The sequence below is a fragment of the Notothenia coriiceps genome, unplaced genomic scaffold (assembly GCF_000735185.1).
Source record: "Notothenia coriiceps isolate Sejong01 unplaced genomic scaffold, NC01 NC01_scaffold00009010, whole genome shotgun sequence".
In the NCBI taxonomy this organism is placed as follows: Eukaryota; Metazoa; Chordata; class Actinopteri; order Perciformes; family Nototheniidae; genus Notothenia; species Notothenia coriiceps.
In genome coordinates this window covers 180,536-193,108 of record NW_011341711.1, presented here as the reverse complement: position 1 = coordinate 193,108, position 12,573 = coordinate 180,536, and the positions used below count along the sequence as shown (strand labels likewise).

The following is a 12,573-nucleotide window of genomic DNA, read 5'->3' as shown; positions in this document are numbered from 1 at the left end:
CACCCACCCAACGCTCTGGACAAACGCTTCATTGCTGATTTTGTGGTTGTTTATTTTTATTTTGACTTTATTGTTGTAATAAAATTGACAACACATAATGTTTGCCATCCCTGAAATATTTTATTGAAAAATACTTTTTATATAACGATTCATACACATAGACAAACACTACCCGGACTAACTTTAGTGCGACACAGGGGATTAATGGCTGCAGTCAACGTACAGATCTCCTCTCATTGTTTACATTTCAAAACGGTATGTCCCCTGTGTTTTTCAGGCTGTCATTGATACAGGATCAACTCTAACCCCGCAACGATGACAAATAATACTGAATGATCGTGAAAAGGTTATCCGTGAGACAGTAACACGTCGGCTATAAGCGAACTAGCCCTGTGTGCTAACTATCCCAGCTCCATCTTTCCCGTGTTTCACTTTGCTCCAGAGATGGGAAGTTAGTCTTCATCTTTATTTTTGGCTTACCTGCGCTCGGATCCCAGGTACAACCAAATGACTGAGGAGGTATAGCGACAGGGGAGCCTAAAGGTCGGAGAACATCTTCAACTGAAGAACATCGCAGGGTTAGTTCAATCAAAACACTATGAGGATCTGCTGGTGTTGTGGGGCTGCTGTATTATCACGATGTTCATGAAGCGCATACATGTGCTCTGATACCACTGTCAACATATAAGCAATGCAAGCCTACGGATGATCAGTGAATTGTTAATTCTTCTTCTCCAGAGTGCACAATGTTTAGTTTAACTCAAAGCTCCAAGTCTGAGTTCCTGGACAAAGCCAGGCAGGCCAGGGAGGAAAGAAGGGGACACAAGGACAAGGAGAAATCAGCAATCCTCATGCAAGCCCTGGTCCGGAGATTCCTCTGTCGCTGCAGACTCCAGAAGCAAATACGGTACACTCCGACCTTATTGATTCAAGATGACATAACTATTTATCAATTCAATTCAATTCAATTCAATTCAAAACCTTTATTTATCCAGGTAAAATCCCATTGAGATCACTGATCTCTTTTTCAAGGGAGACCTGCAGCAGTAGGTTCCACATGAAAACATAAAAACATAAACAACAGAACAACAAAAGGACATCATACAGCAAAATGTACAGGGATTACAATTTACATATCTATCCACATGTACAGGTACCAACAGCATCTGATTTTGAAGCATCCAACCGAGCTTTAAAAACATGTAGTGGTACTATCTTGGTAATTTTCCATTCTTTTTGCAGACTGTTCCATGTTAGTGGAGCTGCACATCTAAAAGCTTTATCTGTGATTTAAAGGTCTTTGAATTGTGTATGCATGTAGGAACATATGGATGGTTGATATGGGCAAAATCTACTATTTCCATATAGTTTATTTTATATCTTAACAAGAATGTGTACCACAGTACGTTTTCTAGTAATTATATGAAATTACCACATCGTAAAGCCTAATGTTGTTGTATTACATACTTTTTCACATTAAATCAAGCACTAGTGCAAAAACTACATAAGTTTAAAATATTTCAGATAATATTTTTGGGAGAAGTTGGAGTTATTAAATGCTTGTTACTATCAATTAAGACCATATCACATACCATATAATGGAACCATGTGTATCATGTATGAATGTCATCACCGTTTGATGCAATTGGAACATGACAATTCATCATATTGAATTACTGCCTAGCACTGCTTGACTAAATTGTAAAATATGTATTTCTCTTGTAATCACCATCTCAATATTTCCTCTCTGTTTCTCTTCAGGCAAGAGGTCGATGACTATTTTCAAGCTTCTGAAACTGGGACATCAAAAAGAAATGCACTTTCAATTTTCAAAATCGCTCGGAAATTACTATTTGTATATCGCCCAGAGGACAAGATGGTGAGTTTATAACAATCTTTAATACACAGGAGAAACATTTGCATAATATTGCTTATTTTAAGAAATGGTTAGGCTTACCTTGGTGAACACTTTTAAGGACAAAACACAGTATTCGTGTATACGCTTGTCTTGGCTGTGTGACTCAAATGACCCTAATTCTCTAGATTCTACAGATGTTTGAGAAGGTCTGCCGTGCAATCCTTGCCAGCATGGAGGTTGAAAATGAACCCAAAGTGAGTGAAACATGTTTTATACCATCCATACATTAACAATCCTTTAAATGTGATTCTAGTCTCAGTGGCTGTTCTCTCACCTTGGCCCCTCAGGTCTGGTATGTTTCCTTGGCTCTCTCCAAAGACCTCACCATTCCCTGGCTCAAACAGATAAAAGATGTGCTGTGGATCTGCTGTCAACTACTGAAAAAATTAAAGGTAAGTCTCGACTTTACACAGTTAAATGCATTTTCATTTCATGGCTTTATTTGACATATCTCTTTCTATTTTTCACATGCAGCCTGACATACTTCAGGACAACAAAATGATAACGCTGTACCTCAGCATGCTGGTGACTTTCACAGACACTTCAACCTGGCGGATAGTCAGAGGGAAGGGTAAGTCTCAAATCATCTGATGTGGTCCTAAACATATCTGTTGTTATTGCAGGACATGTTTCCTGCAAAGATAAAACACAATTCGTTCCCACTTATTGTTTTAGGAGAAGCTCTCAGACCCGCTTTGACGAGGATTTGTGAAAATATCATGGGCCACCTCAATCAAAAGGGATTCTACTCCATACTGCAGGTTCAGCTTTACAGCTCATACTTTTTTCAAAGATTCAATGAAGAAGTTTGGACATCAATGTTATTATTTAGTCCCAGCAGTCATTTTAATAAAAATGCTCGTTGTCTGTCATCCTAACATTTCTTGTTTAGATCTTGTTGACAAATGGCTTGGCTAGAAGTAAACCATCCCTCTCCAAAGGCACCCTCACAGCTATCTTCTCTTTGTCATTAAGGTAAGCTGCGCGTTGGTACATTGATAGTTCTAACTGCTTTTCGAAAAGACGATTAAGAACAAATAGGATCATTTATTATCATTCTGCCAAACTGCAATTACACAGAAATGCAGTTTTAGTCCAAAAATATTTTTAGCAAAATAAAAACTGTGGGCTTGGTACATTCCCGTCGTACCTTTTATTTTATTTTGCACCACAAGGAATGTAAACAGCACCAAAAATTCTCCGGGCAGATAATATTTCTGGTATAACATTTGACATTCATCATCAGGGAAACACTATCCATCAACCTTGACTATGTTTGAGCACCATTGACATAAAGACAAGAAATTCTATACATGAAACAGAGCAGACTTGTTATATCCAATTCTGCTATTTTCAGTTTTCTTGTGGTTTTTGTTTTTATATTTCAGGCTGTCCTTTTAACTAAACCTATTATTTTCCAGGCCGGTCATTGCAGCTCACTTCTCCGATAACCTGCTAAGATCATTCCTCCTTCACATCATGTCAGTTCCTGCAGTCGTATCTCACCTCAGCGTGCTTACTCCAGAGGTAAACGCTTTGTCACATATTACATGTTCTTATACTACTTTGAACTGTTAAAGAGCAGGTTATAATATGGGCTCTGTCTCAACAGTGTATGGCGTCCATGCACACGCATGACCTGCTGCGGAAGTTCATTATTTTTCTGAGCCGGGAGGAACAGTGTTTGGACATCTGTGTGTGTCTGGAGGGGAGCCACACACTCTGCCTACTTGGTAAAGTATTTTTGATGAATAGTTGCTCCTAAATTATAGAACGTCCTGTGAATTGTTACTTGTATCATTGCTGACTGCATCTTCTACTATTTGATAGGCAACCTGATTCACTTGGGCTTCTTTAGTGAGAAAGTCCTGGAAGAGGAGGCCAACCATTTTGTGAAGGACCTGACGGACATGCTGTCCTACTGTCAGAGATATGTATCCCAAAAGAAGTCCAACCTCACCCACTGGCACCCTGTCCTGGGCTGGTTCTCCCAAACCGTAGACTACGGGTGAGTGAAATACTATATATTTGCTTTATTGTGTACTTTCTGCAAACAACAGATTGCATAATTGACTTTGTCTCCCTCGCCTCCTTGTTCCCCGCCTCCTGTAGTCTGAATGAGTCAATGCCGCTGGTGACTAAACAGCTTCAGTACCTGTGGGGTGTTTCTATTATTCGGACCCTCTTCAGCGATGTCCTCTCTAAAAAGCTGGAGAGTCAGGAGCCCACTCCTCCACCCCCGCAGCCTAGCACATCGCAAAACAATCTACCAGTGAAAAGTGAGTCATAAAATCAAACATATTCCTACATACTATGGTTAATCACAATCTGTTGAGTTTAGAAAAGGTTTGAAGAGCTTCTCAAATGTTCTTACATGCCTTTGTGTTGTTTGTTTGTGCTCACAGACCTCTTCAAGCGAGCATTTCAGAAGTCTGCTTCTGTTCGAAACATCCTGAAACCAGTGGGAGGAAAGCGAGTGGACTCAGCTGAAGTTCAGAAGGTGTGCAGCATCTGTGTGCTCTACCAGACCGCTCTGTCCACTCTAACGCAAATACGACTCCAGATACTCACCGGTCAGTACCAACATTTTAACACCATACAAGTGTTTTGGATATATCCTGTTGAGTTCATCATGGAGTATTTAACTGTGCATTCTCTGCAGGTCTGACACACCTTGATGAACTTTTGCCCAAGCTTTGGGCCTTCATTTGTGAGCTCGGTCCTCAGGGAGGCCTCAAACTCTTCATGGAGTGTCTGAACAACGACACCGAGGAGTCCAAGCAGCTCCTGGCTATGCTCATGCTCTTCTGTGACTGCTCCCGGCACCTGATCACGTAATTTGACTGATTATTAACTATATAATATTTTTACTATTTATAAGATGCTTAAAGGTGGGGTATGTAATTTTGGAGAAACCAGCTCGAGTGCGCTAGAATTTGAAAATACACAGCCGGAACAAATCTGCCACTTCCTTACAGAGCCCCTCCTCCAACACACACGAACGCGCACATGACCAATGAGGGCACGAGATAAGTTTGTGCACAGATGGAACGCTGACAGGCAGGTAGGCCATCCAGTTATTTTAGCCGGGCCGGCTCAGATGATTGGTCGTGCTTTTTACAGCACCACGGCTTCCACAGATGACATGTTTTTTAATGAATTTTAAGATATTCATTGCTATCGGGATGTTAAGAGCATTCCATGGAATATAACAAAAAGTGTATCTCGAGCCGGTTTCTCAAACTTACCTACCCCACCTTTAATGTAGCGAAATCATTTAATGACACCCTGTTAATGTGTCACAGAATTCTGGATGACATTGAAGTTTATGAAGAACAAACATCTTTCAAGATCGAGGAACTCCTCACCATCTCTTCATTTCTGAACACATTTGTGTACAAGATGGTATGGGATGGCATCTTAGGTGAGTGTGCAACCTTACAGATTTTTAAAAATATATTATAGTGCTTGATTGAAAAGATAATCTCTAAAAAAAAACGTTTTGTTTTGAACAGAAAATGCTAAGGGAGAGAAACTGGAGCTGTTCCACAGTGTTCATGGCTGGTTAATGGTTCTCTATGAGCGGGACTGCAGGCGANGGGCAATAATATTAATATAAGAAAAATATAAAAATATAATATTGTGATATTTTAGGAAATATCATCTTAATCAGAATCTATTACTATTGCCCAAGAAAAACCACGTGCAGTTGCTTTCTCATTTAAGTTAATTACCACTTTAAATAAATCAAAATAACTAAGCTACACGCCAGCGTGAATCGATTCTATATTAACACACTATAGTTTCTCTAATCACCGCCCTACAAACATTCAAATATACATAATAATCATAAAAAATATAAACTAAACATAAAACAAAAAATTAAACACATAGATGACTCACAAACACAATAACTATACAAAAAGAAAAAAAAATACAATGACTTTTTAGCTTACAGCGTACATTGGTCTTTCGTATTGGCTAAAGATATTAGGAACTGAACTCGAATGGTCTTATGAAACTGAAAAGTAATCATTCGCTAGAGGTTTTTAAAGGTTGAGTCTATACTGCATATTATATTGATCGTTATATACGTTCATCGAGGGGATAATTCAGTATGCCTATAGAAATAATCACCACTTGTTCTCGACCATTAAGAGGAGTAGTTCAATACCTGGGAGCAAAGGAAAACAGAAGAATATTGTAACATTTTAGAGCAGGGGTCGGCAACCTATTTTCATATGAAGTGCCATTTAACAAAAAAATGTTTTATACGCGGTGCCCAACCATTCGAGAATCTATCAACACGGGGGGGGGGTGGAGGAGCTTGACGCTCTCAACTATCAAGCCCTCCGCTGCGGGGCCAAGCAGTGTGCTGGCCACCTGTCAGGGCAACTTTCTACATGATGCCGAAATTTTAACAAACCACATTTACCAACACATTGCTTTGAACACGCATACGATCAGACTAACGGGCGATCGTCCGCCGCTTCTTGATTTTTCCACAGCACACACACTCTGTATATGATCCACGTGTTCATGCACCCCAGTGACGATGAGGTCGACTGGTCCCTTTAAGAGAGACGAGAGAGGAGAGAGAGAGACGAGGGGGTCTGTGGCTTGGTGCATGTGTGTCTCTGTGGCATGGTAGAGCGACAGCGTGCAGGGAACGTCGTATCGGTTGTCGTGAAGTGAAACGCATAGGCAGCCAGAACAAAACAGAGGTCCTGTGATGTATTTTGTCAACCACACGAAGAACAGCTAAATAAACTTGCAACGGCCCTCCACCAAGAAGAGCTCGCTCGTCTCACAAACAAAAAAACAATATTAAAAGGACATAAGTATGGTTAATTAATAAAAACCAAATAAAAGCTATATAGTTGCCACATAACACAGCAACATAATACATAAGAACACATACGAAGGAAACAAAGAAAAAAAACAAAAGAGAAGGTTCAACACACAGTTTGAAACAAAAAACAAAAACACACAACACATAACACACAGAAAACACACAACCCTTTATAGCATAGTTTCATTGTCGCAGTGAGAGATGAGCAGATCGCCAGCTCGGGCTTTGAACCTAAGACACAAGCCGCCACCGCAAACACTGCCGCATTTGTAGCCCTCCTTATGGGTAACTCTCGCAATTAGTGACACGCTCTTTCCTCCCGTGTGAAACGATCAGCACTGCACCACAGAGGCAAAGCGGCCAGCAAAAGGTCACCCTCGGAGTTCAAAGAGGACGCCGGGGCTGCTCACTCGCGCGGCTTTCTGCAGGTAACCGGAAAAAAAAAACGAAAGCGCTCTGGCGGCGGTCTCCCGTTCAGGATCCGAAAATCACGACAATTAAACATTTTTGCACACTTATTCCACTTATTCCTAGTGGTGGCCACTGGTTAAGGCAGTGGTTCCAAAGGCGCGGGGGGGGGTCGACGCGCCATGCCCGGGGCGGCCCCCCAGACGGGGGGCGCAGAGAGCATGACAAGGGGGGGCGGAGAGAGACCAGGAGGAAAAATTGTTTTATAAATAAAACATAAAAAAAAAAAAATGATTTTTAAAATTATTGATTCGCACAAAAAATACTTTATACAGTCACTATTACCGCCCTCTGGGTTGCGTGTTCACGTGCAATCAAAGTTTGCTCGTGTTGTGTGTGTGGAACGAGCCATTTTGTGTGGGCGAGTGAGAGCGCACCCGGTACACGGAGGACGTTGTTTGTTAGCCTTCTGGTGCAGCGGCTACGCCTATACGGATATAAGGAGTTTTTTTGCAACAACAAAGTGGAGGAAGAAAGTCCTCCCTGTAAGAAATGAGAAGACTCAGTGAGCCTAAAAGGAACTCTCAGTGTTATCTCAGTGGGTCTCAACGTTTTGGTCCCATTAATGTATAACAATTATTTCCGAGGACCCACGTTTATATTGCATCATTACGTAGCCATTATAAACCAATCAAGAAGATAAATTAAACAGGTATTCGAATATACTAATATGACAAATTAAAAAAAGAATAACGTTAAAAGGGAGGATTTGTAAAAATATCCATAAAGAAAAAGTAAATCTGTTTACAGTTCTGTTTCAAATGGGTGTTGAGAGATGTATCCATAGATCTCTTCATGTTGCTCTCAAAGTGCACCAGATTGATGCTTTTAACTTCAATATTTAAAAATCTTCCCAGGGGAGCTTGCCCCCTGACCCCCCTATGTGAGGTCCACACACCACCTATAAAAATAACACTTTACCCCTGCTTACACCTATATGCCGTGAGCTGATTATCGAGCCTTCATTGTAACAGTCGCGGGTACACTGTGTGTGTGTGTGTGGGGATTGTTGCAGTAGAACATTCCACTGTAGCGACCAGTACATTAATGGGAAACCCTAAATGTTTGAGCACCCTCTATGAAACGTCAAGCTACCCCACAGCACCCCCAAAATAGAATCTCTGGCGCCGCCACTGAGCCTGACTATTTGTGTTGGGGGGGCCCGACTTTTTTTTTTCTCCAAAGGGGGGGCCTGACAGAAAAAGTTTGAGAACCACTGGGTTAAGGTGCCGCGTGCCAATGCTGGCACGCGTGCCAGGGGTTGCCGACCCCTGATTTAGAGGATATTGTTGTGATATTATAAGGGATATCATATCATATTAATATTATAGCAAAGATTAAAGTGATATTATAGGGTTATTCTAGCGAGGCTACAGAAATATTACAGATATTTTAAGACTGTTGTCCGGACAAAACTTTGCTCTCTGGGAACTTTTCATTATCGCTTTTTTGAGGATGTTCAACTATTAAAAAGTTAGTTTTGTCAGCCAATAATCAAGTCATAAATACCCCCCTCCAGGTTTACTTCTACAGCTTCATGATTGTGAAACTCAGATTTAATATCTGTTGACTGAGAGCTGATTTCGGAGTGATTTCACAACAGAGCTCAGTGTTTGGCTCAGACTGAGAGCTCCCTTCACTCTCTGAACCAACCAACAACAGAGCCAATCAGATAGAGGGGGATCATTCCACAGCTGATGTTTAGCACTTCTTCCCTTTCCTGACACTTTCAAGGTGTATCCAAAGCCCTAAAGATGTGCAGTGTATAGAGTGCTGCAGGAAATCCTAAACCCGGGAAATTAGTTAGCACTTTAGCACGTTCAGTTCCTAGTTTTTTGGTTAGATTCCTGATTCTGGTTAGGTTTTGGTTAGAACAAAGACTGATAATGTTTTTATGTGTATCAGTCATGTTTGTAAAATGATAGGCCTTGCAAGTTACGGATTACATGTTACGGGATTAGGTAGTCAGGATACAAAAAAAATGTTATTTGACGTAATCAGATTACCTTGGATTTTTAAGAATTACTCACAGGAATACAATGTTACTAAAAACTAAAAAAGCATATATTGTTTGTTGTAAAATTACTTATTTCCTTTCATCACGCTTTTAAAGGTGTATCCAAAGCCTTAATAAAGGTGTATCCAAAGCCTTAAAGATGTGCAGTGTATAGAGTGCTGCAGGAAGTCCTAATCCCATGAAATCAGTTAGCATTTTAGCATTTTCAGTTCCCTAGTCTCAAAGTCAACGTTTTTTTCACCCTTTTTTTCTGTTAGATTCCTGATTTTGGTAAGAAAACAGACTGACAATGAAATACGGTCTGTTGTTAACACAATCTTAAGCGATGGGAAAGAGAAAGAAATACGTCAGTAAATACACCATTGGTGAATGTCCGAAGCTTCTATGCGTCATAAAAACAGCGGTTGTTAAGAAGTGACTAAATTAGACTACTAAATTTCATCACACTGAATATTAGCCGCTTTTAGCTTTAGGGTTGTGAGGAGGAGTATTCCAAAATCCCATTGCTTTTTGTCAAAGGAGTATTATCAGTAGCAGTGTAGGATTGTATTATTGTAAGTCCGGTAGTCCTGTTGTAAAAACCAACATGTATTCAGGTCCAATACTCTCCTAATGCTGCTGTTTATATTTCGTTCATTCTCTTCAGCTTACAAAGAACGTAAGTCGGATACCGTAATGTTAATTAAAGAAATCTGTTCTTGGCTTTTCTTTTCAAGGGAAAATGAAATTCAATTAGATGTTTTTAAAAGACATTAACTGTTAAATGACTCAAATGTTCTCAAAACTACAGGACCTTCTCAGTGCCCACCTTGGGCCATCCCAGTAAAAAAGTTCTCAACAAGCCACTGCAGAAGAAGCAGATTACAGATGGGTTTAAATGAGCAGCTCATTAAACCATTAAGTAACCACACGGAGAACCATGTGGTAGAAGCATGTGGGACGGAGAGAAGGAACACTGAACATGGCTGCTGCTGAGGGGAGCTGGTACAGGCAGGAACCCTCTGTTCAATCAGGTGGAGCTTTAGTGGAATGTGGAGTTGAATGTCACACAGAACCAGGATCGTTTGCTGATAAAATTACCTGCAGGGATGATAGGTTGAGGGATATTTAGCAAGTCAATCTGCAAAATCAATCAAACATTTTACCAAAACCGCAATATGAAATAGCAGTAAACTCAATATTTGGTAAAGGCAAAATATGTCAAAATATCTTTATTGTGTAGCTGAAGAGAAGTCCTAACTACAAATTGTATTCTACAGACATATCTTAAAAAATCCCACCATGATCATGTTAAGATATTTTTCATTGATAAGGTGAATAATGTTTCAAAAATCAATCAATCAATCAATCAATGTTTATTTATATAGCCCAATATCACAAATGTTACATTTGTCTCAGTGGACTTCACAGTTTGTACAGAATATCAGTATGACAATACGACACCCTCTGTCCTTAGACCCTCACATCGTACAAGGAAAAACTTCCAGAGAAAACCCACAGTTTAAAGGGAAAAATGGGAGAAACCTCAGGGAGAGCAACAGAAGGGATCCCTCTCCCAGGACGGACAGACGTGCAATAGATGCCGTGTGTAAATTGAAAAGATAATACATTTGCAACATAGGTAGTCCAAAATGATCATTCCCATAAGTATCTTGATTGCAATATCAGTCAAAGTATTCGCAATTCGTGCAGCTCTATTGGCATGGATGTTAGGTTAAATTCCCTTCAGTGTCACCTGTGAAAGTATACTATTCGATTTTTCATGAACGTTGCCAAATTAAGATGTGTGTATGATCAGACTGCTGAAACTGGATCTGTGTATTGTTGGAATTCAGATTTTAATTCCAGTTTTGTTTAATCTGATGTGGCACTATGAATTGTAGTCAGAAATGCTTTGACATGTGAGACAGACATTACATTGTTTTTAAAGAACAATCACCATTAAAGAGGCCCTATTAGGCTATTGGGGTTTTCCCTTCCCTGTAGTGTGGTTTATAGGCTTTGTGCATTTAAATGGTCTGCAAAGGCTGCAATCCCTGTGTTCCCTCCAGAGGGAGTTTCTCTCCCACACACCCCCCCACTCAGCCTGAAACACCTCCATTGGACTCCGTCCGTAACTCTCACTTCTATTGGCTAGCGCTTTAACACAATTTGTTGGATTTGCTATCGGTCAGGACATTTCCAACACATCTCTACAGAGCTGGCCAGCTAACCAATCAGAGCAGGCTGGGCTCTCGTTTGTTTGTCCTCTTTATGTAAATCCCTGTTATTGTCTTCGTGATGCAAATGTCTCTGTCAGTAATCTAGAAGTGGAATCTTGCAGCAAATTCGTCTTTTCTCATTAGATCCTGCTTTCTCTGTGACTATATGGGTTTGTAAAAGCAGGTGAGATGAACTGAAAACTCAAAATAGTAGTTTTTTTTTGTAAAGCTTCGGACTCAGGTCAGGTTGAATCATTTCAAGTATGTATTAAAAAAGTTCCCTTTGTGCATGCTTGGTATGTTGGTAGAAGTTTTGCCACATTACTAATGGGAAGAGAGAAAGAGGAAGAGTGTGGTCTTGCCTGGTGAACTTCCTGTATGATCAGTAATGGAGGAGACAAAGAAAAAATATAGCTCTGGGTTTCAATCAGGTTCCGTGGGAGTTTGAGTGCAGAACTTTAGTTGGTTAGTGACTATGGTCTTGTTTTCCTCAACTTTCATGTTTAAAGGGGCCCTATTTATTTCATTCATAGGTTAATTATGTATGTTGTGCCTCTAATGTTCCCAGTCTTTTATGTTCAAAAAGTTCTTTATTTTTCTCATTCTGCCTTTCCTGATTTTAGCCTTTGAAGACCATTTACATGCACAAAAACCGATATAACACACTACAGGAAAGGGAAAACCCCAAAAATCATAAAAGGGCCACTTCAAGGAATATTGTACCCCAAAACCATATAGGCACTTCATATTGAAAGCAGTTCTACGGAAATCCATATGAATGTTCACAACAACAAAATAATTTTTCATTGGAAATGAATCGGCAGAGGTTGAGCAAAAATAGTTTTATTTGGATTCCATGTGCCCACGAGTGGATACAAAACACTTTAGCGGGACGTTTTTTGCTATCAATTGTTTATCCTCAAGCCTTATAGTGGTTCTGTCTGAACTATTTGTTTCATAGTTTACACTTCTTATTAGAAATGTAAGATTTAAAAATCAAAGAATCTAAGAAAACGTAGTGATTCACAATTTGACCTTATAGAGAGTGTGTGTGTGTGTGTGTGTGTGTGTGTGTGTGTGTGTGTGTGTGTGTGTGTGTGTGTGTGTGTGTGTGTGT

At 40.1% G+C, this 12,573-nt stretch overlaps 1 protein-coding gene across 1 annotated transcript; it reads left to right on the top strand.

Annotated features, from left to right (window-relative positions):
- Positions 1–202: 202 nt before the first annotated feature.
- ube3b (ubiquitin protein ligase E3B) lies at positions 203–5,537 on the top strand. The gene is made up of 16 exons (XM_010770662.1): positions 203–578; positions 739–907; positions 1,762–1,879; positions 2,044–2,112; positions 2,206–2,310; positions 2,393–2,489; positions 2,594–2,679; positions 2,811–2,893; positions 3,340–3,445; positions 3,531–3,651; positions 3,749–3,926; positions 4,031–4,197; positions 4,324–4,491; positions 4,581–4,752; positions 5,224–5,342; positions 5,434–5,537. The coding sequence occupies exons 2-16, from the start codon at positions 747–749 to the stop codon at positions 5,535–5,537; spliced, it is 1,854 nt and encodes a 617-aa protein (XP_010768964.1). The 5' UTR covers positions 203–578; positions 739–746.
- Positions 5,538–12,573: the final 7,036 nt, after the last annotated feature.